This window comes from Seriola dumerili, unplaced genomic scaffold, assembly GCF_002260705.1.
Source record: "Seriola dumerili isolate Sdu_G_001 unplaced genomic scaffold, Sdu_1.0 BDQW01000109.1, whole genome shotgun sequence".
Lineage (NCBI taxonomy): Eukaryota > Metazoa > Chordata > Actinopteri > Carangiformes > Carangidae > Seriola > Seriola dumerili.
Genome location: NW_019174364.1, coordinates 877786 through 905762, shown reverse-complemented (window position 1 = coordinate 905762; position 27977 = coordinate 877786). Strand labels below are relative to the sequence as shown.

Genomic DNA, 27977 nt, shown 5'->3' with positions numbered 1-27977 from the left:
TCGGGCTCCACCTTTATCGATGCGATTCCTACAGGTTACTTAAAGTGTTCCACCTAACAAACAAGTTAATCTGGTGTATTTTCCCATTTTCCACAGGGGTGTTCTTCATCCCTTACATACTCTTTCTTTTTACCTGCGGCATCCCCCTGTTTCTGCTGGAGACATCTCTTGGCCAGTACACCAAACAGGGAAGCATTACCTGCTGGAGGAAAATTTGTCCCCTGTTTGAAGGTAAATGTCTAGATGTATCCATGTGAAAAAACATCAGGTAATAAAGTTTTAAAATCTCAAGGGGGTAAAAGTTACACAGTATCTAAAAGTAGTTTTGCCAAGGCTCGTGGGTACCTAAGATTATATAATATCTAAGGTATAGTTGTTTGCGCGTGTGCTGTGGTGTACTAGATTTAAATGTTAAAAGAGATGTGAGGTAGTTTGGAAGCTGAGTAGAGTTTTATCAACGAATATCATGAGATGATTATATCTTTGTGGCTGTAAGGAGGAGTATCCAACATCATGATATAGAGATTATGAGTTTGAAATTAGTCATTGGTGATAAAGCATGAAACATTTAACAGGATTTAGCTAACAAAGAAGTCATGGGGCAGCATGACGGAATGCAATATCTTAAAACCCACCTGGTCGCCAGTAATTCATTTATGAATGTACAAAGTTTTTGTATAGAACTTTTTAAGAATGTGTAATTGTTCTATGGACATGCTATGCCTCGTAAATCTTCAGTTCATTTTGCAGAAACCATGAGCACTTAAGTGCAATTAATTAATATTTGCGAGCATCATAAACCATCTAGACCAGAGTAGTGGTGGCAACTCCCAACCTTTGAAGAAGTCGTGAAGTCCTGCCCATTCGTCCATAGACAGGAGGATCACTGGAGACAGTGAACATATCTAAGCGAAAAACTGATGACGTGATCATGTCAGTCAGAGAAAGTCCAAACGAGAGGAATAAAAGCATGTATGACAGTCTCTAGATTCTTATTGGATAAAATTGGAATGATCCTGTATAGTCTCCTGAGCTGCAAGAAACAAGACTGGACAACTGTGTTTACATGCTTGTTCAAGCTGAGCTGGTTATCAAAGATCTCTACCAAATATGACTCAACTCAGCTCAAGGCTTGACAAAGGAGGGAAGACCGCACATGAGTTATAACTAAAAATAAGTTCATTTTACACAACTAAAAAGGAAATAAATGTAAAGACAAACAAAACACAACAAAACCAAACAGGGTGGAGGCCAGGAGATAGAGAGAGAGACTGGCTGACTGCATCCTACACTGCATCCCTAACCTACTGGCTACCTGCATCTGTGTGTAAACAGGGCTCGAGTTCTCTCTAAGCCTGCACTTGAACATACAACATCAAATTACAATGTCTACAAACTGCATTACATCACTGCCAGCAGCTTGCAGACACAGATGAATTATGTTCAGAAGGCTACAGTATCAAGTTATACATTTTATTCTCATTCGGCTGCAACACTTAAAAAGCTTTTGTTCATTTAATATTACCCAGATTTCAGCCAACATCTTTAAATGTGTGGTTCAAATAATGTTGACACTGTGTCAGCTATAATTTCAGAATGAGTAACTGGCACGTCGAGACATCAGTGTATTTCACTGATGTCTCGTTTGTAATGGCAATCTTTGCTTTTGGCAGGAGGGAGGCTGGTCTGTAAATGTGCAACAAATACAACGGTAGAAAAATGGTTTTCTACAATGCATTTACTCTGTAATAACACTGTTCTGTTAGCTGCCAGTCTGAATAACGCCAAAGAATAAAAATCACTATTTAACATTTATGGATTTTCAATGATATTAAAAATACTTTCCTATTACCTTTGAATAATATTTATATTTGTACAATAAATCTAAAATGAACTCAGTGATTTATCACTTTACATATTGTTTACGTGTAATTTATCACTAATTTATCGCTGAATAACAAGGCTTCACAATAGCATGGAGGAGACAGTATTGGCAAGATATACATAGTTGTTGCTTCCAAATGATGCTGTTTTAATTGAAAGTTTTTTTTGTTTTTTTTTCAGGGATGGGTTATGGCAGTCAGGTGGTTGTTCTATACTCCAGCATCTATTACATCATCATACTGGCTTGGGCTTTCCTGTATCTCTTCTCCTCTTTTAACTCTGAACTTCCCTGGGCGAGTTGCCGAAACAGCTGGAACACAGGTATGTCCCAGTGTGAGATCTGACTGAACACACAGACATGGAAACAAATAAGTGGATTATTATGAATCTTTATTGAAACAATAACTCGTTGCATTTTGACAAAGAGGAATCATCACAATACTCTCTGATTCATTCATTTTCAGTGAGTCATGAAATGACAAGCCGAGCTGGAAATATTTTAAGTCGTGACTTGCAAGGTTTGCTCTGCTGGCGTGTGTTCATGCTACATAACATACTTAAAGATCCCATCCAAACATGTAAAAATGCTGTTTTTTCCACTAAAAGTTCAGTTACATAGTTAAAATTCTTAAAATGACATTGTCTCCTCCAAAATCTATATCAAAATGCAAATATTGTCCCGTTCAGAAGTTTAACTGCAGGATACAAGATGCCTCCACTGAAAAGTCAATCTTCAGTGTATGTGTGCTGAAAGGTTCAAGTTTCCTTGTCACATCTGTGTGCACATATATGTCATTCTGCACTGTGAAGGGGGTGTAACAAATAATAAGCACATTTTTGGGTGAAGGGTGATTTAAATCACCAGTATTGAATCACGATAGGAGTACAACAGGTGTCTCTTTGTGTGAAAATGTTACTAAAGGGTTGAAGGCTTTGACAAATGAAAAATTTGATTGTGTGTTTGTGTCCTTGAATGCCTTTTTTTTTTTTTTTTCAAAAAAACATCCTGTATTTCTTTGCAACAGAGACCTGTGTGGAGTTCGATCGATTTGATCGAAGGACTGATTTATACAACTGGACTGTGGTGGAAAACGCAACATCACCAGTGAGAGAGTTTTGGGAGTGAGTACGAAAAACAAAGTCCAAACTCATACCTTAAACCTTAAACCCTGTCTGTGTATGAACTCTGAAAGTGATGTGACATTTATGAATTATGACTGGAAATTTGATTTGCAGGAGAAGAATTTTGAATGTCACAGGAAGTGTCCATGAGATAGGTGGCATGCGATGGGAGTTGGCTCTGTGTCTTCTGTTGTCCTGGATCATCTGTTACTTTTGTGTCTGGAAGGGAGTAAAGTCCACAGGGAAGGTAGGAAAACCACCTTTTTTGTGTTGTACCACAACTACAACTGTTGAAAGATAGTGTATACTGTAGGAATGGGATAGTAATAGCTCTTCTACGCTTTAAAAACTCTGCAATCATGTGACTTTGCAAGATACAACACCTCTTTAAATGTTCAGTTGTCCACGACTTTAGGTTACCAAATACCTGCAAATCCTCTCAACCTGTGTACTTTGTGTTTTGTGCTAATTAGCAAATGTTAACATGTTGATGAGGTGCTTCAAATGGCATATATTTTAACACCTGCATCTTAGCATTGTCATTGTTAGCATGTTAGCATGTTGCCATTTGTATTTATCTCAAAATACTCGTAAAACACAGCCTTCCACAGTACCTTCTGGGTGGTGCACCATGTTTCCTATACCTTCTCAGACTTATCTACAGAATAAAGTGTAAGTGTTGATTGTTAGAATGCGTTTAGGTCATGTCAGAATATCCCAGTGTGATTTACCCATGCTGAATATCAGTGGTTCTCGAGCATGCACGGAGCACATAAAATCTATCCTGGCAACACAGCCACAGATTAACCTTCCCTCTGGCTCTTCCACAGGTAGTTTACTTTACTGCTACGTTTCCATATGTGATGTTGGCAGTGTTGCTTGTCCGTGGACTCACGTTGCCAGGGGCCTTAGATGGGATCAAGTTCTACCTCTACCCAGATCCATCCCGCCTCACTGATCCACAGGTGTGAACAGATTTCACTACTTGTCTGTTTTGATGATACATATTACTTAATCTACAGTGGTTTCCGCAGATGTAAAGCTGAATTATACAGAAACGTGCAGAAAGTAATGCACATGACATTTTAATAATTCCATCTTTCTACATTGAGTTTAAATGTTGCATTCGGTGTAAGCATTATGTGGCTTGAATGTGTGGAACAACTATGTACAAAACAGGATGTATATATTACCTATACTAGGCTACAAAAGTGGAACTTTCAGTGGAAAATCAAAGATCAGGAGAGTGAAAGGATTACTTATACATGGTTTAAAGCGGTGTCACGTTTTTACGTGTAACTATATTTATAGATGATTGGTTTGCTTGTGTCACAAAAATCGTCAGAAGTGTAAAACATTAGCTCTTTCTGTCTAGACTCACTGCACAGTTGCAACACTCAGGAAATGCCTTTCATATGTAATTTATTGTAGATGTGAAAATGTCCTTTATTTTCCTTGCAGGTGTGGATGGATGCTGGCACACAAATATTTTATTCCTATGCTATTTGCATTGGATGTCTAACTGCACTTGGCAGTTATAATAAATACAACAATAACTGCTACAAGTAAGTTTGTTATAATGTCTATTTTTACAAAAGACACAAACAAAAAAAATTATTTCTCAGGCGTCACTTTAAGTAAGCCACTGATTAATAAATGCACAACAGCTCAACACAAAAAAAAGAAAAACGATGATACAAAACAAAATTTCATACAACTCAACCAATGAGATATTCTCCAGAACATCTGGGCCTCCTAAATTTCATTTTCATTTAATTTTTCATTTTAGGCAAGAAAAAAACAAAAAAAACAAACAAACAAAAAAACTAAACAAAACCAGCCTTGTTATATTAATGATAATGGGTTGTGCTGGTTATGCGAAAGAATTTAAGTCAGTATGGGAAGAAAAGTTGTAAATGTGTCATGCATTTAATACAAAATAAAAATAATGTTGCTTTTTTATTTGTAGGGACTGTGTGTACTTGTGCCTTCTGAACAGTGGAACCAGTTTTGTAGCTGGCTTTGCCATCTTCTCTGCACTTGGATTCATGGCATATGAGCAAAACACAGACATATCAAAAGTAGCAGAGTCAGGTAAGTACATGTAAAGAAATATTTAGTAGAATGAATAAGTGAGTTAATTAATGAATTTATTATTTTTTGATTTTTTGATTTTTTGACCATCCCATGCTCACTGCAGGTCCTGGCTTGGCGTTCATTGCCTATCCTCGAGCGGTAGCCATGATGCCTTTTCCTCAGCTCTGGGCAATATTCTTCTTCATTATGATTATCCTCCTGGGACTGGACAGTGAGGTAAACTTTTTTAGAGGTGAAATTAATCCTAACAGTTGCTTTTTTCTCTGATGAATAAAATTTTTCAAATGAAGATCATGAAATAACCATCTTCTATCCAGGATAACCTACACTTCATATACAGTAAAAGAGCAAAGCAAGGGCTTCAATTCATCATGGGACTCTACTTTTGATGTATTTGTATACCAGTCCTTGTGTGTCTTACAGTCAAAAGTGAAACTCACAGTCACAGCATATTTTCAAGCCTTTTTGCATGTCTGTGTTAGTTTTGAGGATATTTTAAAAGTGAGTCATCAGATCTCAGTGAATCATGAGGGAGTTCAGCAATGGGTCAAGGGATGAGTAAACATATCTTGGTGTGGATTCAAATCAAAGTTCAGATGCACAAAGTTTTGAAAGGCTTTCTTAGCACTGTGCTAACATTTATCATGAACTACTGTTCTTACTAATATGAAACAATCACAATCATATGTCACATGATTTTTGTTTGTTAATGTATTTCAATGCAGATCCAGATCCAGGTGCAGATTTAAAAAAAAAAAAAAAAAGAACCTAATCATTATCTTTATTAAAAAATAATTTGATTAGAGAAATGTGCAGCCCTGGAGGAGGTATGCACTCTCTGAGTACTTTGTAACATCAGCTCTGCAAAGATCATAGTACGTGGTTCAGGGGTAGAGTTATTGTTTAACTGAGAGGTCTGTTTCAGTTTGTAGGCTTGGAAGCTCTCGTAACAGCAATTTGTGACATGAATCCCTCCTTCTTCCACGTTGGTCATCGACGTAAACTTCTTCTGCTTGCTATTAGTGTTCTCAGTTTCTTCATCGGCCTTGTGATGGTTACAGAAGTAAGATCTTCGAATTAAAATGTCACATCATTTATAATAACCACATGTAAGACCGTTATAACAGAATAGCTAACTGAATTCTCGTCTCAAACACAGGGTGGACTGTACATCTTCCAGGTGTTTGACTACTATGCCTGCAGTGGGATGACTCTACTTCTCTTTGCAATACTGCAGTCTGTCTCTATTGGATGGGTGTATGGTGCGTTAACAAATAAGAATGTACTTATCTCTTCACAGGTTTTCCTCAGAAATTTCCTCACATATGTGTTTCCATCTACTTACAGGCGCAGATCGGTTTTATGATAACATTGAGGATATGATTGGCTACAAGCCTTTTCCCCTGATTAAATACTGTTTGAAATATGTCACTCCAGTAGTCTGCATGGTGAGTTACAATAAAAGTTAGTTACTTACTGCTGCCTGTCAAGTTTTCTGTTCTCAGACATTACATTACATTAAAATTAAAAGAGAAAACGCTTATAGAATAAGGACTAGTTGATGTTTTAAGCTGATGTTAGAGATGGCAACATTAGCATAAAAGTGATAGTATCCAGGACCAACTCCCATACAGTGGTGTAATACAACACATTACATACATTTTTTTTTTTAAACTTAACCTGTAACCTCACAAACTACTGTAGTTAGCTAATGATACTAATTCTTGGCCTTGGAAGTTACATTAGGTCACATGTGTAAGTAGTAAGATAGCCGGGCGTGGTAACAATTGCAGGTTACATTTGAGCAAATAAACACTGTTTAATTCATTCCTCACAAGTCTTGGTTGTCCATTCTGACTGTTCAGGAGAGTGGTTTAGCTAAATGGCAACTGAAATGATTATTCAAAAACTTGAATTATAAAAAGAAAGTTCCTTTATAAATGGTTGAATTAGCTTTAAGTGTTAAACTTAGCTTGGAGTGATTTAGGTTACATTTTTAACATTTTGTAAACTGTATTGCAAAGACTTAAACAGCTTTTCCCATTACTATTTTCAGGGAACGTTCATTTTCTCTTTGGTTAAATATACTCCTCTGAAGTTCAACAACACAATTGAGTATCCATGGTGGGGTTATGCTCTTGGCTGGTGGTTCACTCTCTCCTCTACGCTCATGGTTCCCTTGTGGATGCTGTACAATCTGAGCGTCACTCCTGGTACACTACGACAGGTGAGCTGGGGTCTCCAAAAAGCTATGTGTTTGTGTGTTTCTGATTTTCTTTTTTTTTAATTAAAAATGATATTCTTCTTTCTTAGAGGATCTCCATCTTATGTACTCCAGCTGAAGACCTTCCTTTGACCAAATCAGAGAAAAAGGCTTTTGAGCTGCTCGACTTGACCTCATCTCCTGACAGCATGGTGCCCTCATGAGAAGAGAGAAACTGGAGCAGGTTCAGAAACACTGAACACTTTTTGAGACACAAGGGAAGGTTTACCCCCAATGCAGAAGTCATACACCAAGTTCCTTTTAAACCAGTGATTCCCAATCTTTTTCCCCTTAAAACAAAGCTACTTTATCTTGCAACCCCTGGCTGGGAATCACTGCACTAAAGGAATGGTTTCAAATTCACTTTGTTATCGCTCCACTAAGCACTGCAGAGTTTGAATGCTCACTCAACAGAAATAATTTAAAGGACATGGGAAACAGAATCTAAGCTCAAAGGTCCACACACAGGAAACCTTCTGTTTTTTTTTGTTTCTGAGCTTTCAAACACATCTCATGGTTTTCATTCAGCAATTGGAGTCATCTTTGGTTTCATCATGTGACTTTCAGTCAGCAACAGCTCCGAAGAGTAGCAAGTAGGGCTGCAATTTTCATTATGAATTAATCCATCACTACTTTTTTCAATAATCAATTAATCGTTTAGTTTATGAAATGTCAGAAAATAGTGCCAATGCATGACTTCTTCAGAGGTCTCGTTTTCTCCAATTCACAGTTAACAACTTGATAAATTACTTAAACAATGAATCACTTATTAAAGTTTTTGCTGATAAGTAATCTGTCAAACAGCCGATTGACGGATCACTTGAGTATATGGTTGTTTTTGTTTTGTTTTGTTCTAACCAGTTTATAAAACTATATGGAGTAAAGTAACATTGATCAGCACCTCCTAAAGGCCATACAGACTGAACACTAAAGTCACTTTTAGGTCACTGTCAATGGAATTAATTCAATAAATGTAAATTATTGTGACAGGAGTGACATGAAACAAGGGAGGCTATCCAGCATTAAGGGTCAGATTCAGACCCAGGACACTGTGAGCACCATAGCCAATGAGACACCAGGCTGTCCCAACACAAGTGTTTCTGACCTGAGCACTGCTACTGAAAAAATACATATGTGCTGCTCAAACAGGCATAAAACTATTCAACATTTACAAGTTTGTATTTGGTGTAATATTTAAAAAAAAAAAAAGGTAATTACTACAATTGGGCCTGTGATGATAGACACACCAAATAGAAAAGAGACACACTGTGTAAAACTGTTGGCTATAACCGTCATAGTCACAGAGTATATTTTTAACAGAAGTTAAATAGATTATATTTTTACTGTAGATGAAGCTTTAAGCTTGTGTAATTCTAGTTTTTATACAGAATACTCATTTATCAAGTTTGCAACTTAATGTTTGTATCGTTTTGTATTGTTTTTATATCATATATCAGTGAAATTTGTGGCAGTAGTTCTTTGTATGAGACATAAATGCTGTAATGTGTTACTTTACACATTTAAGGATCAATCAATAATTTGTTTTTTAAATGATTTGTGTTGCAGAAACTGTGTGAATTCATGTTCACACTTTATATTACACGCTGTTAACAGTAAATCCATCATGAACAACCAGTTAGCTGATGTTGTCTTAACGAATACGTTTGTGTAATTGAATGAATGACAGCACTGGTATTTGATAAGTTAATGTCATATAAGTCTCATCAAACAGTGCGCAATTTTGCAAGTATTATCTATGAATGAAGCAAACAGGTATTCATGTGATTAAGTATTAATAGGCTTCAGTAAACTGGCAGCTCATCATTATTGATTTATTTCTGCTGTTTTCACCTCATGATTTTGTCAGACTGAATGGTGGCAGAATCAGTGCTTTACATTTGATGATTTAACTAGATACAAATCAATTATGGATAGAACATTGATCTGACTCAGAAAAATAGCTTTGAATAGTAATTCAAATGAGAGTACATTATTAATCGTTTACAAACATTCAGTAATGATCAGTCACCAGTTTGTTGTTGCTTGAGAGAAAAGTTGATTCATGATTTTAACTTTTTTTGTTTTGTTTTTTTTGACAGTTAAAATCAACAGTTTTTAGATAAAACGGTTATTATAAATTGGCAATAATGCAAAACAAATTTTGTTCTGTGAATGCTACACTGATTCAGATGCTTTTGCAGTTGATGTAGTCTTCGGAGACCATTAAAGAAGTCACAATATAAACCATTGTGTCCTTGAATGCATCATGCATCAAGTTTTTAAATGTCAAATTTCCAACTCAGCTGCAATAACACATATCAGTAACACAGCTGGGAAAACAATCTCACCACAAGGTCCATTTGATCCTTTTGAGGAGCTTTTGATCGGATCCCATGATCTTCACCTGCAGATGACATTTGTCAAGTTATCATAGAAAGGTATAAATGTTTTCGGCCACTACATGCAGCTGTTCTCCAAAAGCTGTAAAAACCCACTGTTAACTACGGAAGAAAGACACATTCATGTATCCAGATATGTGAAACCTAAAAATGTCGACAGAATGCAATTCTATGCCATAGTTGCTGTTGTTAAGATTTCAAAAAGTGTAAAATTAAGTTAAAAGAAATGGCAAATATCAATTGGAAAAATGTTATTGCACCAGTCACTCTAAAGAGAGTAAAACCAAAAGGTGCATGAGTTATAATGAAATGGGAAAATAGCTATTCTGGTAGTCTCCATGTCAACTCATATACAAGATTCCCACACTTACTTTTTAAAAGAAAAATGAAAACTTAACCATAAATTTTCCATTTAAACATTTTTATGACAATACTGCTATAATGCCAAAAGCAACGCTGAAAGCTATAATACTGTAAAATAGTGGCCTAACTTGAAGAATGACATGTTTCTTTAAATGCAACTCTTGGATTTATTTAATGCTTTTAAAGTGCAAAAAAATAAAAAAATATATAAAGAAGACATGAACAAAGGTACCTTACGTAGTTTTTTTGTCTGAAAATATTTCTTTTGCATAAATGCCGGTTTAAAACATTGATCACACTTTGCTTTACAGGGCAATGATCTTTTGAATACATGTAAACATTTTGTATGACATTACACTTCACTTTCTAATAAAAACCAAACCCACATCGGCCATGCTGCAGTTTAACCAGCTGCATTTTATCCTGCTTGTTGTTGTCAACATTTTCCAAATTATTCCTGAAATTTACACTTTCAAGTTATCAAAATGATGAATGTAGCAGTAAGAGGCCTGTAAATCTATTTGTAGTGGACAGTGGAGGATAAATAGTCCGTATAACTGATAGAAAAAAGTACTTCATGCTCATTTCCACTGTACAAAATGTTTGAATGTTTAGAGCCAGCAGTACTTGAAAACATTTAGCAACAAGCTGTTTAAAAAACAACAATATATATTAACACACACACATACACACTGTTGATTTTTTTTTTTTTTTTTTTTTTTTTTTTTTTTTTACACAAAATATTTAAGACAGCTAAGGTTTTCATTCTGAACCAACCAATGTTTATAAAACATCTCAAGGATATTGTCCAGATTTTATCCAGACATTTCATGACAAGATAACAGTGTTGGTTTGACAGTCACCAAAGTGCATCATTGTCCACTATCCACTGACATTCACACATTTAAAAATAAAAAAATAATAATAATGGATGCAGTGAAATAAAGAGACACCTTTTTCTGGGACTGAGGCAAAAAAAAAAAACTACACAGATATAAAATTATGTAGCTGATCACATTACCAGAGTTCATGAAATTTGTGAAAGATTGAAAGAAAAATGTGGTTCTGACAATTTTAAAGCTTAATTGTGATCCCTCTCCCACCTCCACTCGCAGAGTCAGCAGTGGTCTGTCTGCCCTGTCAAATACAAAGGTGGGAATGGGGTGATTCAAACGCCTCCTCTTATGGGAAGCCTGAATCACAATTATTCAGATTTTTGACAGTAGCAGAAGTAATGCTGCATGCATTCACTTCATGAATGAAGATTTTATGTGCGCTGACGATTGTGCCATGCTGATAGATCAACACACAATGAGTGCAACAGAAGAAGAAACTTCGACTCGTCAATCACTAAAATCCACCAAAGCTTAATAGCGGAAACATTTAATTTTATATATATATAGTTTGACGGTTCTATTTTTTTTTTTCATTAAAAGTTTTTGCAGCTGCCACCGGCTTAAAATGTAATCAGTCCTTAAAAATTATGTTTTTATCTCTTATCACTCCCAAAGGCGCCTATCATCGGGTGTTTTACTTGATCCTACTACAATGCCAGGCTGGTCTTTTCATTAAAACCGTTTATACTGCCTGATGTGTTTTTATAGATAAAATATAAGATTTAAACAAATTAATAATGACCTATCATGCATGTACTCATGAATAAATTATTTTAGTGCATGACTGTGGTCTTAACCCATCTTAGGAAAACAATGCCTCATCTTTGCCCAAAACAAATGTCTAAATTTGAATTGCATCTCATCTGAATCTGTTACGGGCTTAAAAAAAAAAAAGATGCACTGATTTGTCTTCATGAGTAGTAGCAAATCACAATATAAAAGTAAATTGTGAATTTGCCAGAACACCAGAATTACAGATTTATATTTTGGTATGATTTCATATTTGTAGTTTGTGCTTTTTTTCAAATTCTTCTCTCTGCTTCTGGCGTCTGCTGATAATTTGAGGATCTTATCAGCGATTTCTGACAATACTGAAGGTTCATGTCTGAAGGAGAATTTAGTATTTGTGAATTGTAGTATTTTTGTATTTCCCGACATTAAATGAGTTCAGGCTTGTGTAATTGCCAACTCTATGATTATTCATTTCTAATAGCCCCTTTCCACTGCATGGTAACGGCTCAATTCAACTCAAGTCTACTCAACTTTTTATTTTTTTTTCATCGGGCAAAAGTTGTGGATAATAGCCCACCTGGAATCTTTTGTACTATTGTTGGTATCACCTCCACAGAGGGTCCAAGCAAGATGAGGCAATTCCAAAAAGTGATGTAAAAACAAACTGCAGACTACTGATTGGTCAGAGAGAATCGTCATTACTGTATCATCATTGTGCGAGACAGGACGTTCTGAACAAACCCACCATGCGACTGTACACCGCTCACTGTAGACAGTAGACAGTTATGGACTTGCCACATTCACCCATTCACTCACACATTCATACATCACACTCACACACTGATGGAACAGCCATCAGGGGCAAGGTGGGGTTCAGTATCTTGCCCAAGAACACTTCGACTTGTGGACTGAAGGAGCCGGGGATCGAACCACTGACCTCTAATTAGTGGACGACCCGTTCTACCTCCTGAGTCACAGCCGCCCGAAGTTACAGTTACAGTTCTTTTAGTTACCGTGTGTACTATACTTTTAGTACGGCAACACACAAAGCCAAGCCATGGTCACTCTCTGTTTGGTAACCCTTCTATATCCTACATTGTTCATGTGTTTGTCACTTTGAAGATTACATCATGATGGCTTTGTACTCGGTCGCTATTCTAGCAATGAAGCATTGAGGGGGTACTATCTACAGTGGAAAAAGAATTACCTGATACCAAAACCAAGTAGAGTTGAGTCAAGTCAATTCAAGTCAAGTCACGTGGTGAAAAACACTATAAGTTGAGGGCAATTTACTTTTCTTAAATTTTAGAATCGATTGTGTTTTTCTTTAAAAAAACTACTGAGCGAACCAGACTTTTACACTTTTGTGCAAAGTACATATTGCACATTTAAAAAAAAAAAAAAAAGTTTTCAAAAAAGTTTCAAGCCTGAATCCCAAACACCTTGTGACACATGCATGCAGCTGCCCAAGAAAAGGCTTAATACCAAATACAAGTCTGATGTCTGAAAACCAATGAGTGCAGTTTTGGAATAGGAAAAACACACTGTGGAGGCACATCTCAACTTTACACAGAAGTCTAATGACAAAGAAAGTGGAATTCCTCTGTGTTTTTGAAGAAACTATATTTTTTTTGTAAAGGGGACAATCTTAACTCACTGATTCTGCAGTACTAAATCCACTAGGGGGTACATCCTGGCAGTTGCACAGTCCATGTGACAGGGAAATGCTGTTTGGCTTGCAAATGTCCCCGCTTACACTCCATTTTATATGCAGGAATGGTAACGCTGGATTTTGGGATAAAGAGGTTTGGATTAGAGGCTTTTATATGTCTTCGTTCCTGCCTCTGCTCCCTGGGCTTGGAAAGCAAAGGGAGGCATGTCTTTCTCTTTCTCTTTTTCAAATATCACCGTTACGACAGACACTCCTGACTACTCCGCCGTCGTTTAATGCCCATCTCACCGTTCATGCCACTCCTCATGCTGTCATCCCGCCTCCTCTTCGGCTTCCCAATCTATGTATAAGACACAGAGGCACAAATGAAAATTGTTGATAAGGCAAGTTCTTAGACTGAAGAAAATGTCTCTGAAATGTTCCAGGAAACTGTGCATTCAGTAAAATTAATTTAATACTGTGAAAACCGACTAAATTTAGATTGGTCATTAACATTAAGTTGTTTTAGTACCATGTTGTTTTGTTACTTTTGTATTTTTGATTTATTTTCTTTCTCTCTTTTTAACAGAGAATAGAATCAGCATCAATAAGTGAGAAACAAATCCATCAACAGCCACTAGAGGTCAGTAGTGTACTACTAAAGAAAGTACAATGAGAAGAAGGGAGGACAATGAAGCAGGATGATTTACTATCAAAATGTAACCTTTGAGCTTTGAAAACAATAACTAAATCAGCTACATAAGTGTAATATATTTGAGATGCATATCAAAACATGTCTAGGACACTGAAGGCACTTCATTCAATTGCATCTGTAATTCCCACCCTCATTCTCATACCCAAAATGGCTGATGAATGGTCAAATATCAACCTACACATAAACATATTGGTAAAATATATTTATATTTAAAAAATTTTGATTGGATTAAATAGAGCTAGATGAACACGAGAGCAGAAGCTAAAAAAATCAACAAATTTTAAAGGGTTTGATGTGCCTCAGACACATATACTTGTCTAAGATTAAATAAATGTGATGGGCCATGATCTTGTTATGAGTGGAATTTGATGACAAGCTTTCAGTATTAGAACTGTTTTGATGCGTCATAAAACCACAAAAAAAAAGACCACAAATTACGGACTATATCAGTTCTGTGGTGCATGCGTGGGTGTGTGTGTGTGTGTGTGTGTGTGTGTGTGTGTGGTAAGGTGTGCTATGAGATTCAAATTCAGTCCAAATAACTTTCTTCATTTCTTCAAATTTAAATGAATTTAAAAGTTAGTATTTAATTCACTTAGAGAAAAGAAAAGAAAAGAAAAGAAAAGAAAAGAAAGAAGAAAAGAAAAGAAAAGAAAGGAAACAAGTCAGGCTGACTGTTTATGTACATTCAGCCAAGAGCAGTGAGTTCACAGACCTTGGCGTCCCGTTCTGCAAATTTCTGGAACATGTTGGCGTAGGTCCTCTTGTCCTGTTCATGATGTTCCTTAATCTTGGTCTGGCAGATGGAAATCTGAGCACGAGCTGCCCGATTTGAGGGGTTGACTTGAAGCACTTGCTGAAAGTCTGCCATGGCAAGGCTGAACTCGTTGCGGAGGAGACGTGCTTCCCCACGACGATACAAAGCTTTCTCATTGCTCTCATCAAGCTCAATCACCTAATACACACACACACACACACACACAGTAATTAGGTAAGAATATATCTAGAAGAGCAGCTGTTACAAAGAGACACTTAAGGAAATTAAATGGTGTTTAATTATGGACTATCATCAGGGCCATGCAGCCTCCCACCTTGTTGCAGTTCTCCACTACTTGTGAGAACTCTTTTATCCGCAGGAAACACAATGCTAAATTGAGGTGGGCCGTCAAAATAAAGTCTTGTATCCTCTTCTGCTGCTCTATCCCAGTACCACACTCCATCTCAAGCCAGGAAACAATGCGCTGGTACTGGATGACCGCCTGGAAGTACCGCCCCACCTAATACGGGAAGATAATAGGAACTTAGAAAGATGTAAGCAAGAGGAAAAATCATTTGTTAAGATAGAAGACCAGCATGGGCACTGTACCTTAAAATAGTGATTCCCTTTATGCTTCACTCCAGCAGCCAAATCCAGCTTTTCATTCAAGTCCATTTCCCAGGATTCTTTAGCCTTGTGGAAACACAGTTGGCGTCACAGAAAATGAGTAAACACTACTTTTTATGTTTTATGTAGTCAGCTGAAATTTGCTACATAGTTATCTAGGAGCTAAATTTTTCCCAAAATTTGTTTGTCTTCAATGGAAAATCTACCCAAAGTAACAGACATGTATTGATCCCGAATCTCGTCTGATATAATGTAGAATGGCTGTTTAAAGTATATTAGACCAGGAAAAGTAAAAAGAGAGCTCACCCTTTGAAAGTCTTTGAGGGTAACTTCATATACAATATCTTTGTCTGGTCCTATTTTGTACTCTGGTCTACCTTCGCTTCCAAACCCATACCTGTAAAAAAGAAAAAAAAAAAAAAAAAACCATGACGATCATCATCAGCCTGTTGACGATACTGAAACAAAATTAGAAACAAAATTAACTGCTAAATATTTATTTTGGAACACATTCATGTCTAAATGTCAAGCAGCCAAACTGGGAAATCAAAACCAACTGTCAACAGTCAACTCAAGCCATCTGACATTTAAACTACAAGGAGGGAAATCCCACTTGTGACAAACATTAAAAACCTGAGGACGGTGAAAATTCCCCACATGCTGCACATGTCAAAATATAAACATGTTTTACTTTGATTCCAGGCACTTGCTCAAAATGCAATGACATTAAAGGGACATGGTTCCACTGCTTTCGAGAATGTGGGCTGGTGAGGAATTTGGAAAGATTCCTGGAGAGGAGTTTATAACGCAATAGAAAGTTTGCTTTGAACACACGTTCCTTTAGAACCTATTCATTATCAATCTAAGCCCTATGGATTTTAATATAAAGCAGAGCTAGTATGTAGCTTACTAATTAACATGTTTATTTTGCAACCAAAGAGGCTTATAGCTTTTAACTGGAAAAAAAAACATCTACACATGTGTAAGTGGATAAAGGAGATGACATCTTTCATGGCATTAAATAAAAGAGATGCAATTGAGGGAGTATGAAACAGAATAAATACTGCAGGACCTACACTAGAAGACAGTTTTCCCATTGAGATCAACGGAGATTTTTGTCATCTGAGCTGGAGAAGCATTATGAATATAATTTTTCATAGTTTGTTTCTTTTGTTCGTCTGTCTTTATTTTCTTCTTTTATTAGATTTGTCACAGTGTTAGTTGACCACATGCTGGCATGACCTCTCAGCATGAATTGTTTCTGCGCTATGAATTCCTAGTACTTATCGCCGATACTCTGTATTGCTTTTGCCTGAGGGGTTGGTGTGGGCAGGGTTAAGGGAGGGGAGTGATATGATGTGGTTGGTCAGTACAATGTGTTCTATTTACTGTAATAATTCCTCCATCAATTTTCTGTCTATTTTATTGATATTAAAATATTTTTTTAATTAGCAGAACAATTAGATGTGGTCTAGGCTGTACTACATGCATTATATTTATTATTGTTTTCCCCTTTTGTCTATGGTATTTATGTTTAACAAAAAAAACAAAAGTACTTAAATGCAGAGCTGGTTGAAGATACAAGAATAACAAGAATTACATGTGTTTTTTTGTCTGATCTCTGAAAGTTAAGAATTATAATTACTGAACAATTAGGTTTTTGATCAATACAGTCTATCCTGATCATATCCACATAGAATCATTGTAGAGCTGTTGAAGACCAAATGACTTCTGACTCCACATATGTATGTACAAAATATTTCATATTAATAGTAGCAGTCACAGCACTGCATAAATACTAAATCTTTGTAAATTGTAAATTTAAGGATTTTTCTGGTGTGGTATCAGCCTGTGGTGGAATGTAACTAAGTACATTTAGTCATGCATTTTACTTAAATATATCTATTTACATCTTATACATCTGATCCACTACATTTCACAAGCAAATATTGTACTTTTTAACTCCACCACATGTATATGGCATATATAGTTACTAGTTACTTTAATAGATCAGAGATAAGCTTATAAAATACAGCACATTAAACCAGTAGTTCCCAACATTTTTGACTTGTGAACCCTCACAAAAAAGCAATGGCTGTTTGGACGACTTACCCCATTTCAAATGTCTATAAGCCCTAAAGACCCTCCTTCATATCTCTTCTTAGCTTCTCAGATGGAGAGTTCCAAAGAAATTTCACATAAAGACTGAAACACTCTAAGCGCAATGACGGAGCAGACCAAGTCACAGATTTAACTTACTTTGGTTTTAGGTGAAGTTCACAGCTCTCTCCTCTCTGCATCTTGTCCATAGCTCGGTCCACTCCCAGAGGAATGCCTTTATCTTCAGCCTCACCTACAATAAAGGTAACGTCCCTGCAGTCAAACAGTCGACCACCACAGCTCCCCTCCAGGTGCACTGTGGAACACATGACACAAATTATGACACAATGTCAACTCTGATGTAACCGTTTAATATATTGATTATTCGGCAAAACTGGCATAGTATCAACATTGATCCTTGAAGCAGAGAATGCTGTTACCGTCAACACTTGCCCCATCGTTGGGATTAGTGTAACCGTCCCCTTTGACCTTTATTCTTCTCATGATGCCGCCATCATCTGTAAGCATCTCTCCTTCGAAATTAAGTAGCTCCATCTGTTTTGATGTAAACGTTTATTTAATCATTGTGCTACACAAACAGTAATATAAAGCAGAATACAAAATTACAGCTCTGCAGAAGTTGATGTATGGTGTTACAGTATGTAGGTGTGAGAGGAGAAAAACAAATAAATAAAAAAATAAGTAGGAGTCACCACAAAAGTCATGAAAATAAAAACGAATAAAATAATAATGACTATTGAAGATACAATACAGGTAGGTTGTGCAGTCAGACATTTAATGTTATGTAAATATAATGTTGTAACCTATTGCAACCTAAACTATATGATATTTACATTCAAACCAAAGACAGCTCTTTATGGCTGCTCCATTCAATCAAATGGAAATATTTTTTTTCTTTTATGTCCTGTGCATCATTTTACACACGTTCTCCCCACATTCAGCCTTATACCCCTTCAGCCTATATCAGGCATCTTTGGAGACTTTGGGGTCCTTGCTAGGATTTAAAATAAAGTTTTGTGGGTTTGAACAAAATTTGGCTGCACATGTTTGTAATGACTGTCCCAATAATGTCCTGATATTCAGAAAAATAAAATTCAATACCACTTTACTTTAAGTCTGCCTATTTAGCTTATAGGCAGTATATAAAACTTTAGTAAGTGGTTGATAACATGCATATAAGCAGCTATAAGGACATTGTGAAATGTACAGTATTTGACAACAATTATAATCTCTCCTTTCATTAACACTTTATTACTACTGTAATAACAACATTATAGTGAGTTGTAAACCATTTCTCAAATACTGCTTACAAATGCTAAATAAGTAAAGTGTTACCCAAAATTCAATACATCTGTTAAAAAATAAATAAACAGACCCGATAGTCTATACTTAATAGATATGTATACTTGTGCAACACATGATGAATGATCTCATTTATATTTTACACTACACAACAGATTATGAAACGCTTGATAACATCTGACACAGTTAGATTATTGTTGGCAGTGACACAGTGGGACAATTGACAAAAGAAAGTTTACAGGGGGTAGAATATGCGATTTTATAACTAAAATGTGTCTATGGGGGGTGACTTGTAAAGCAGAGCAGTCGGCTAAATCTCTTTTGATTTTTATCCGGAACTAAATTATAATGATCATTGATTGTAGAGGACTGAGAAAGCCTGAATTGTATCCCCACTGAGCTCCAAAAAGACTGGCCAACTGGACTACACTGGCTGTTTGACTGAGAGGGATTAAAATAGACAGACCAGTTAATTTTACGACCAAAAGCTCCATCTGCAGAGACTGACACATGCCCCTAAATTGTCAGAGTCCCTTGGTGTGATGCACAATTAACAGTGGCACAAATTGGCAGCACTGATGTGGCACACCTACCTCAAATACTACTTGGGAGTTGGGAGGAATTTTGTCAGGATTTCCAGCAGGTCCATAAGCATAGTCTGGTTTACACAGTAACCTGCACACCTCACCTTTCTGCATGGACAACACACCAACGTCCCAGGCCTTCAGGACCTGTCCTGTGGGTGGATAAAGCAGATGAAAAAAATTTTGAGATTTTAGTGAGTCATTTAACTGGTTCAAAATAAACTATACTAGAATGGCATTCAGAAATGCAGACCTTTGCCAAGGCCAATGTCAAACATACACCAGACTTAAAAAAACAAACAATCAAATTCAGAGTAAATGATCCGGATCTGCCCCAAAATGTAGTGGGTTCTCCCCTGGCCCATTCCCCACCGCAAGTGCATTTTATTGTTTTTTGCATAATTTTGCTGTCAAATAACCAGACACAGTTGAAAACATGACCTTCTTGGCTGAGATAATTCATCAAGCATTAATCAAGTATAACAATGACAATTTAAAGGAACAGTTTGGGAAGTTTGCTTTCTGGTGGAGAATTCAGTTTAATGATCACCTTATCTTAACTTAAAGAGAGCAGACGGGGAATCTAGTCTGGCTCTCTCCAAAGGTAACATGATCTGCCTAAGTGCACCTCTAAAGATTAAATACCAATTAAAGGAATACACACACACACACACACACACACACACACACACACACACACAAATGTCTGACGTTGGATTAGGGGGGCTGTGTCCATAACTTTCCAAAAACCAATGATCTGACACTCACGCCCACTTCACACAGGGACTGGTCAGCTGTGAGGAGGGTGAGAAAGGGTTTGAACTTCTCTCTTTAGATCTCTTTTTTCACTGTTGACATTATTTTAAAAATATCACGTGTCTCGTCTTTCTGATGACCAGTTTTTCACTCCATCTTCAAGTGTGGGCCTTATAAACAACTATAAACACAGTTTTGACTTCCAGTGTGGTCAGACAACATAAACTGTAGTTCTGACTGAGCATAACCCAACCCTTAGATGAGAATGTCTGTTTGTTAAATATAAGGCTACAGCAAGCAGCTGGCTAGCTTAGCTTAGCCTAGCTGAGTGTAATGACTGAAAATGCTATAACAGTTAACCTGGCTCTCTCCAATGGTAACAAAATTTGCCTACCAGCACCTCTAAAGCTCATTAATTAACACGATTGATCTCTTTTGTCTAATTTGCACAAAAACCAAAACAAAAAGATGACTTGGGCACTCCCAGCCAGGAAACAGTCCGACACATAACCATAAAATACTCCAAAGACCCGAACCTTGGCATTTTTTTAATAATACAGCTTTTTTTTTACAGATGAAACAAATGAGATTTAACATCTTAGATTTAACAACTAGCTGTTTCCAGTCTTTATGCTAAGCTAAGATAAATGTGTCCTTCCTGTGGCTTCATTTTTACTTCGCTGACATGTGAGTGGGATCAATCTTCTAATCTCTAAACTATCTAAACTAACTAATAAGCATAATTCCCCAAATGTTAAGCTATTACTTTAAGTAATAAATAACCCTACCACACTATCAAGCTGGACAGTAATGCATAAAGCCACCTACCTTTGCCCACATTGAAGCAAAAAGGCTCTTTGCGTTCTCGACTGCAGTCGAACTTCTTCCCCGTGAGCAGCTTTCCAGTGTAGTGGACAGTCACTCTGTCCCCAATCATCGGCCGGTCTCCATCTAACCCTGGATGCTTCACAACCTGCAGACAGAAGGACAACAGATTTCCATTTCAACTAAAAAGTTTTTTTTTTGACAGAGAATATAAAAAGAAATAGGAGCTGGAACAGACCGAATCACGACCATGCCATATGGTGGGACAGTGAGTCCTACTAGTGCCTGAACACCTACATGAAAACTTAAAGCAATGACAATAAATACCTTGATAACTCCTTGGTCTTTATTGGGTGTTACATCAGTGCCCTTTGCAGCAAACACGGCTGTGGCTGACTGGGCATCCATAGGCAAATCCTGATCAGTGGTCATTTCTGCATGTGGGCATCACACAGTAACACTGCAAAAGAAAATGAACAAACATCTATGTGTCAGCAATCTGAGCACCATAAATAACACGTCCTTATGGCTCTTATGTTTAATTTGTGGAGATGGACTGGAAAATCACGATCTCTGACAAAAAATATCAATACAAGAAAATATGACTTTTTCTTCACATTATATAACTTGCTGCTATTTAAAGACATAAGTCTATACACTGTAACTGAAGATGAATTTGCAGTTTTGCTGCAAAAGCCACATTCGCATCAATCCCATTTGTATGAGGAGCATTACTTACTGCAGTTGTGCTATCACTCAGCTGTATCACACCTTGTCTGATCCTCCACAGATGAAGTAATTACGTAACTATAAATCTATGTGAAAGGCAGCAGCTAGTTGCTTCCTTGTCATTTCGTTTTGTAACACAGGCTATGTTCACAAAGGTAGAGGTACAGTATGTTCAGGACTATTACTTTATGGCCCTGTGACAATCTACAAATGGCATCTGGATATTTTATGGACCAAATGAAATCTGCTTTAGATATCTTCACAGTTCATTTTGTGATGAGTATTTCAACATCACATTCTTCTTTTCGAAAGCCTCATGCACAGGAAAGTGTGGGCTCGACTACACTCACACACTCTGTGCTTATAAAGCTGCGCCATCACAAGTAGCCTAGATCATTTTTATCTCTTTCAGTGTTTGTGATGAGGCAGTGAAAATCTTGAATTTGATCACGACTCTTCAACTCAGTGGTGATGCACTGATGTAATATCACAATATGAGGCTGCATATTGTCGCGTTTGGTCTGGTGATGTTGTGCTATACAGACACATGACAAATTAAAAGAAAAGCCAGCATAGAGTGTCTTAGTAAGGCGTTGGGCCACCACATGAACAACTTCAATGCAGTTTGATTCTACAAGTCTCTGGACTCTACCATCCTTCCACAAGATATTCCCTCATTTGGTGTTTTGATGATGGTGGTGGAGTTTCTGACTAACACATCAGTCCAGAATCTCCCACAGGTGCGAAAGGCCATAACATATGATTCACATCATTTTCATTCTCATCTAAACATTCAGTTCACCCCGCTGCTCTATAGATTGATGTATTGTCATCCTGGAAGAGCACGCTCCCATCAGGATGGCAGTGTTTCATTATGGGATGAGGGTGATCACGCCAAACAACTTTGTATTGATTTGCAACTCTAAGCGGAGCCAAACCATGTCAGCAAAATGCCCCCCCACAGCGTAACAGCGCCAACAGATCCCCTCACCACAGGGGTCAGGCATTCAGGCCTGTACCGTTCATTTAATGGATGCTACACATGCAACATGCACTCGCCCACTTGCTGACCCTATGGTGAAGGATGACTCATTTGACCATATCCCTTTTTTTCCCCAAATCTCTGTAAAGCAGTGCATATGCTTTTTGCACCACTGAACTCTCAAATGTGCTTTCATCTTTGTAATGAGGGGTTCCTGCACTACAGCCCTACTATAATATCCTTCTGTGTGGACGGACTGTTCTTGCTGACACAGTCTGATCATGTCCTACACTGATATTCTCAGTTACCTAAGGAAGAATTGCTCTTCTGTTTTTTCCTTACATATCGCATCATGGTCATCAAATGTGCCCTCGTGACTGCAATGTCCGACCCTATTTACTGATGTTTTTCCCCATACATCTAAATGTAGATGTCACTTAAGTCACTGAGCCTATTGAAACACTGGCCAGTTGAGAAGTGTCTGAGACTGAAGCTCCTGCCATCTGTGCCCTAGCAATGAACCCTCTCTCAAAGTCAGATCTTTGCCTTGTGTCATCTTGATACAAAATCAGAATCAATAGACCTGCTCAGCATTGTTATACCTGCCACAGAGCAGGACAGGCTGTTAACTGCTCACTTGTACCTTGCAGTCTGTGTGGAAGCATCTGCATTGGTTGTTTCTCCACTCATTTAATCAGGTTTATCCTTTAATTTGTCACCCGTCCATAGTTTAAATGTTGTCACTACTGGGTCTTTGAGGCTGTGTTAGTGTAAAGCAACACAGTTTTTTAAACTTTATTTGGACTTCTGCATGGTCGTCACGTCCTCATAACGAACTGTGACCAGGCATTTGATCCCAGCTTGGTACTAGTACAGACACAGACACCCAGGTTGATACACAGCTTTACACAGTCAGACTGATAGGTATATAGACTGAAACTGAAATTGTTCAATTTAGTGACAATATGATACTCTTGACGATACTTTTTGGCTCCTTACAGAAATTTTACATTTGCTGCAACAAAATAAGCCAAATTTCAAATTTTAAATGTTTATTTAAATTGTGAACCATCTGGTCAAAGAACAGGTAAACAACAAGATTACGAATCTGACCAGACATTACAGATATAGAATCGTATATAATGGTAAATGATAGAGTAGGGATAAGTATCGCTTGAAGTTTTTCAGTACAAGTGCTGATATCATCCCTAATGAACTTTTCCAGTAAATTTTGATACTTGACTTTGAGAATCATGAATATGTTGAAATTCTTTTTTCTTTTCTTTTTTTTTTTAAACAAAAGCCAAATATTCTCAAATGTTCTCAAGTTTCTCTAAAACAACTTTGCCTGAATTAAAAACGTCTAAAACTGGCAAAATCTTGAATCAAATTAGGCTCACTTTAGGATTATCTGATCAAAGAATATGTAAACATGATTACAAATCTAACCATGACATTAAATGACAACTTGTGGTATTCGACAGTTTACTCCATGCAGACAGACAGACAGATGCTGTACGGCTCTCTTCATGCTAACTGCCTCCATCTCACACATTCATGTGGCGAAAAAAAAAAAAACTTCAGCAGCAGCTTTGCCAAAAACTAAACTGTTACGACCTGTTGGTGTTACATCTGCTAAATCTTGCCTCTCTCATCACAGTAGCAATCATTGTCGACACACATTGCTGCTGCTTCAATAAACCTGGCTGCAAGCAATTCCAGTTTGCCCTGGCACAATAATGTCGACACTGTTTGCAGACAATGTAAAAGCTAGTTAGCTATGTTAAGCATGTTGGCAAATGCTATTCAGTGATTATTATCACATGCAACAGCTGAGACATTAACACTTGCTCACATCGCATCAGATCACAGCTGTTGAGATGGAACCGTATCAGGATGTTACTAATGTTAGGCCACAGTTGTTAAGTAACAATGGCAAATAAAAATGTAATATTTACCATGAGATGTAAGGCAGACCAACAGGACTGTTGTTTTTTTCTTCACTGGATGATATTAGCAATTCAAGACCAAACTGACTCCTCATCAGGTCAGGTCAGAAATTTTGCGCTTTTTTCTAAATGTAATAAAGTTAAAATTTTATAAAAGGAGCATTCTACAGTGTTGTATATCTTTGAGGAGCAGATATCACTCAGTTCCCAGACAAAGAATACATGTTTATGTGTTTTTTGTACACTTACCAACAAGATACTTTGATTTCAAAATTATATATTGCAAGCAAAAAATTATGCAAGTTCTTGCTTAAATTGCTGGTCATATGCTGGTAAGTCACCAGTGAACAAGACTTCAATAAAAAGCTATGATTTGTGCTTTTTTTATGTTGTCTATGCAATCTGAACTGTATAAATATAGATAAGAGATTATCTCACTGATGTCACATGCATGAATTCTATCACATCACATCTTCACTCTTGCCCATAATTGGAGCTCTTTGCACTGGACATCGTGTAACATTATATAAGTACAGTTGTGTCTCTCTGATCTATTTCTCTCTTAAAAACATTTTTAAATCAGATTTCATATGATGACCTGAGTAAAATCGTATTCATATTTACAGCAAAGGCTAGACAATAACGTGAGAGAGAGAACAGGTTATGCCAGGCGCTGTTCAGACAGCAGTCTTGTGGCCACTTAACATTTCCACAGAGATGTTTTAAGGCTTTGCTCAAGGGCCGTGCGTTTTGACAGAGAGGAACGGCAGCTCTCCTTCGCTGCATCATCATTTTTCGAGATTTTTCCATCAGTTGTCCTGACTGACTCTCAGGACATCCCAGATGCTGTTGATGATCATGTGCAAATATTAGGACATTTTGCCGTTGTGACTAAGTTCTTGAATGGCCTCTAAAAATGAACATTAAGCCGCAGTGCTTGGCCTGAGATGCATCATCTTGGCAATGAGCTCATCATATTGAATACTGATTAAGAAATGGATTTTCACCCATTTTCTCAGTGTGAGCGAGATCTTAGGAACAGTAAGAGCTGTTGTCATCATCCATGCGCCTTAACCTACAGGGTCAAACCAAGGATCTAGCTTATTAATATCTGCACAATTTATTCTGCTTCTTCAGTTCTGTGTCACTCACTAAGACCAAGTGTTCGATTGCAGGACTCTTGAACACAAGTCAGCACAAAATGTCCCTCTCTTCTGTAGCTACACCTTGTTCTGTGTGTTTTCAATTTCATGGATTTCATTTTAGATGTAACTCCTTGTGCATGTGGATGTGTGTGTATGTGTGTGTGTGTGTGTGTGTGTGTGTGTGTGTGTGTGCGCGCGTGTGTGTCTGAACACAATGTTCCTTCTATTCACAGTTCCCTGCTGGCAAAGCCTGATGGTGTTCACCAATCTGACCCCCTCACGTACAACCAGGCTTCGATTTTTGGATGAAAACAATCAGATTTTAATTAGTCAAAGTGACCATACCTTTACATTTACATTAACACGTGATTTAAAGTCAAATAAAGCGTGTGATAAATTACCATCATTAATAGAATCACATAATTAAAAGTTACTTCTTCCATCAATTTTATCATTGAACTTTTAGCCTGTCCTTTGTGGTAAAATGTATTTTTATCAAACATTGGACAGGGACACCAGCTGCAAATTAACCACACAGCTCATATGGCATGTGGGCATACATGTACATAAACTCAGATACCCTGCGGAGGAATGCATGAGCAGAACACAATGAAGTAAAGACCACATCCAAAGACGAACACAGATGATCTGTACATTTGGTCTCACATCCGTATCTCTGCTGCTGATTCATGTGTGAACATGCGAGCACACACTGTGCATGACTAACCTATAGACTGAAATCCTGAAGCAGAGCATTGTCTGATGCCGGGGGAGTCTTTTTTTTTGCAGCCTGACAATTACATCACAGCGTATTAAGAAGGATGCAGGAAAAGCTTGTAAAGTTGTTTTTATGGGCATCACTTTCTGGAAATGCTGCTACCATGGTAAAGCTGTGTGCTCTGCATACTTTGGACATGAAATGACATTGCAAACACTTGAATTTGCAATGAGGGCTTGTCCCCTTCACACTTGTTGGTGTATTTGGGCAAGAAGTTATTTATTGTCATTAAATATGTCCCTGAAGCACTCTGATTCATGTCTGGGACTTTGCCTCAACCCATGCCCATGTCAGTAGGCCAACTCTGCATCTCAACTGAATCTAAAATACATGTATGATAACAGCCATATATTTTAAGTTATTCAGGAGCTGCCATTATCCATCCTGTAACATACAAGTAGGTCCAAAATGAGTAACGATCAGCAGAGAGTGTGCTAGAGTTAATGTTAATAATTCTAAAAAAAAAAAATAACTGGGTTATACAACCTGTAATTTATGGAGATACACCTAAGCCTAGAGGGATTCTGGATGTAAACTGTTGTCCTCATTCACCTACAACAGGAACCACAGCCAAGTGCCACATTCACACACACTTTCACCTACAAACACACTCACATACAGTCTTATCAGCCCTATTTTTCCAGAACACCGTAACATACAGCTGTAACCTCAAATACCACCAGACATATGGAAAAATTAACATATACTATCTCAACAACAGACAACTTCACCTGGGCATCTTTTGTTTTAATCCCCAACTGTTGTATCAGACTCGATTTTTTTAAAAAATATTTATTTAATTAATACCAGATAGCTTATAAAGGTAAATCTTCATGATGTATAACATGTGTCCCTTTAACTCAGCCAGGCGTGAACAGAAAGCACTAGAAAGCCGGTGGGCTAAGCTTCATGTCTTAATGAACTCCTTAATTAAGTCTCAACAGCAGCAGAACAGAGAGAGAAAATGAAAAAACTCACATTTCCGTATGCTCGCTCCTTTTCTCTATTTGTTCCCCCAAAAAACAGCCGGCGACCCGCTGAAACCCGCTTTCCACTCGGTCGATTTCTTAACCGCGTCTATTCCACCTAATTCAAGCCCGCCCCTCTCATCTCATGTCCAGGGTACTAAATGTTCTGCCCATGTGCTGAGTGTGTATGTAACCTAGCGCTGTTTTTCCTCTCTCTTTTTTTTTTTTTTGCCCCCCACCTCTCTCCCTTTCGCTCTCTCTAAACGTGCCGGTGTAGTAGCCGCATGGAGCTCAGACTTCAAAATGACACTGTTCACGGAGAGAGGCAGAGA

At 37.4% G+C, this 27977-nt stretch overlaps 2 protein-coding genes across 4 annotated transcripts; one reads left to right on the top strand and one right to left on the bottom strand.

Annotated features, from left to right (window-relative positions):
* Nucleotides 1-2068: 2068 nt before the first annotated feature.
* Nucleotides 2069-27977, bottom strand: LOC111222818 (peptidyl-prolyl cis-trans isomerase FKBP5-like). 3 transcript variants are annotated; one of them, XM_022746669.1, is made up of 13 exons: nucleotides 27656-27977; nucleotides 21422-21554; nucleotides 21098-21242; nucleotides 19523-19665; nucleotides 18047-18161; nucleotides 17766-17922; nucleotides 15813-15903; nucleotides 15489-15572; nucleotides 15214-15399; nucleotides 14838-15077; nucleotides 13717-13768; nucleotides 9715-9770; nucleotides 2069-2228 (listed from the first exon to the last, which is right to left on the bottom strand). In XM_022746669.1, exons 2-13 carry the CDS (start codon nucleotides 21524-21526, stop codon nucleotides 2094-2096), a joined length of 1509 nt encoding a protein of 502 aa, XP_022602390.1. In that variant the 5' UTR covers nucleotides 21527-21554; nucleotides 27656-27977; the 3' UTR covers nucleotides 2069-2093. The 3 variants fall into 3 exon arrangements, with proteins under 3 accessions (XP_022602390.1, XP_022602392.1, XP_022602391.1); XM_022746671.1 differs by lacking the exon at nucleotides 2069-2228 and adding an exon at nucleotides 6091-6173 and having other exon boundaries at nucleotides 27656-27976; XM_022746670.1 differs by lacking the exons at nucleotides 2069-2228; nucleotides 9715-9770 and adding an exon at nucleotides 10170-13541 and having other exon boundaries at nucleotides 27656-27975.
* LOC111222820 (sodium- and chloride-dependent GABA transporter 2-like) lies at nucleotides 4580-8604 on the top strand. Its single transcript, XM_022746672.1, has 7 exons — nucleotides 4580-5100; nucleotides 5207-5319; nucleotides 6029-6166; nucleotides 6263-6365; nucleotides 6451-6551; nucleotides 7160-7330; nucleotides 7417-8604. The coding sequence occupies exons 1-7, from the start codon at nucleotides 5055-5057 to the stop codon at nucleotides 7528-7530; spliced, it is 786 nt and encodes a 261-aa protein (XP_022602393.1). The 5' UTR covers nucleotides 4580-5054; the 3' UTR covers nucleotides 7531-8604.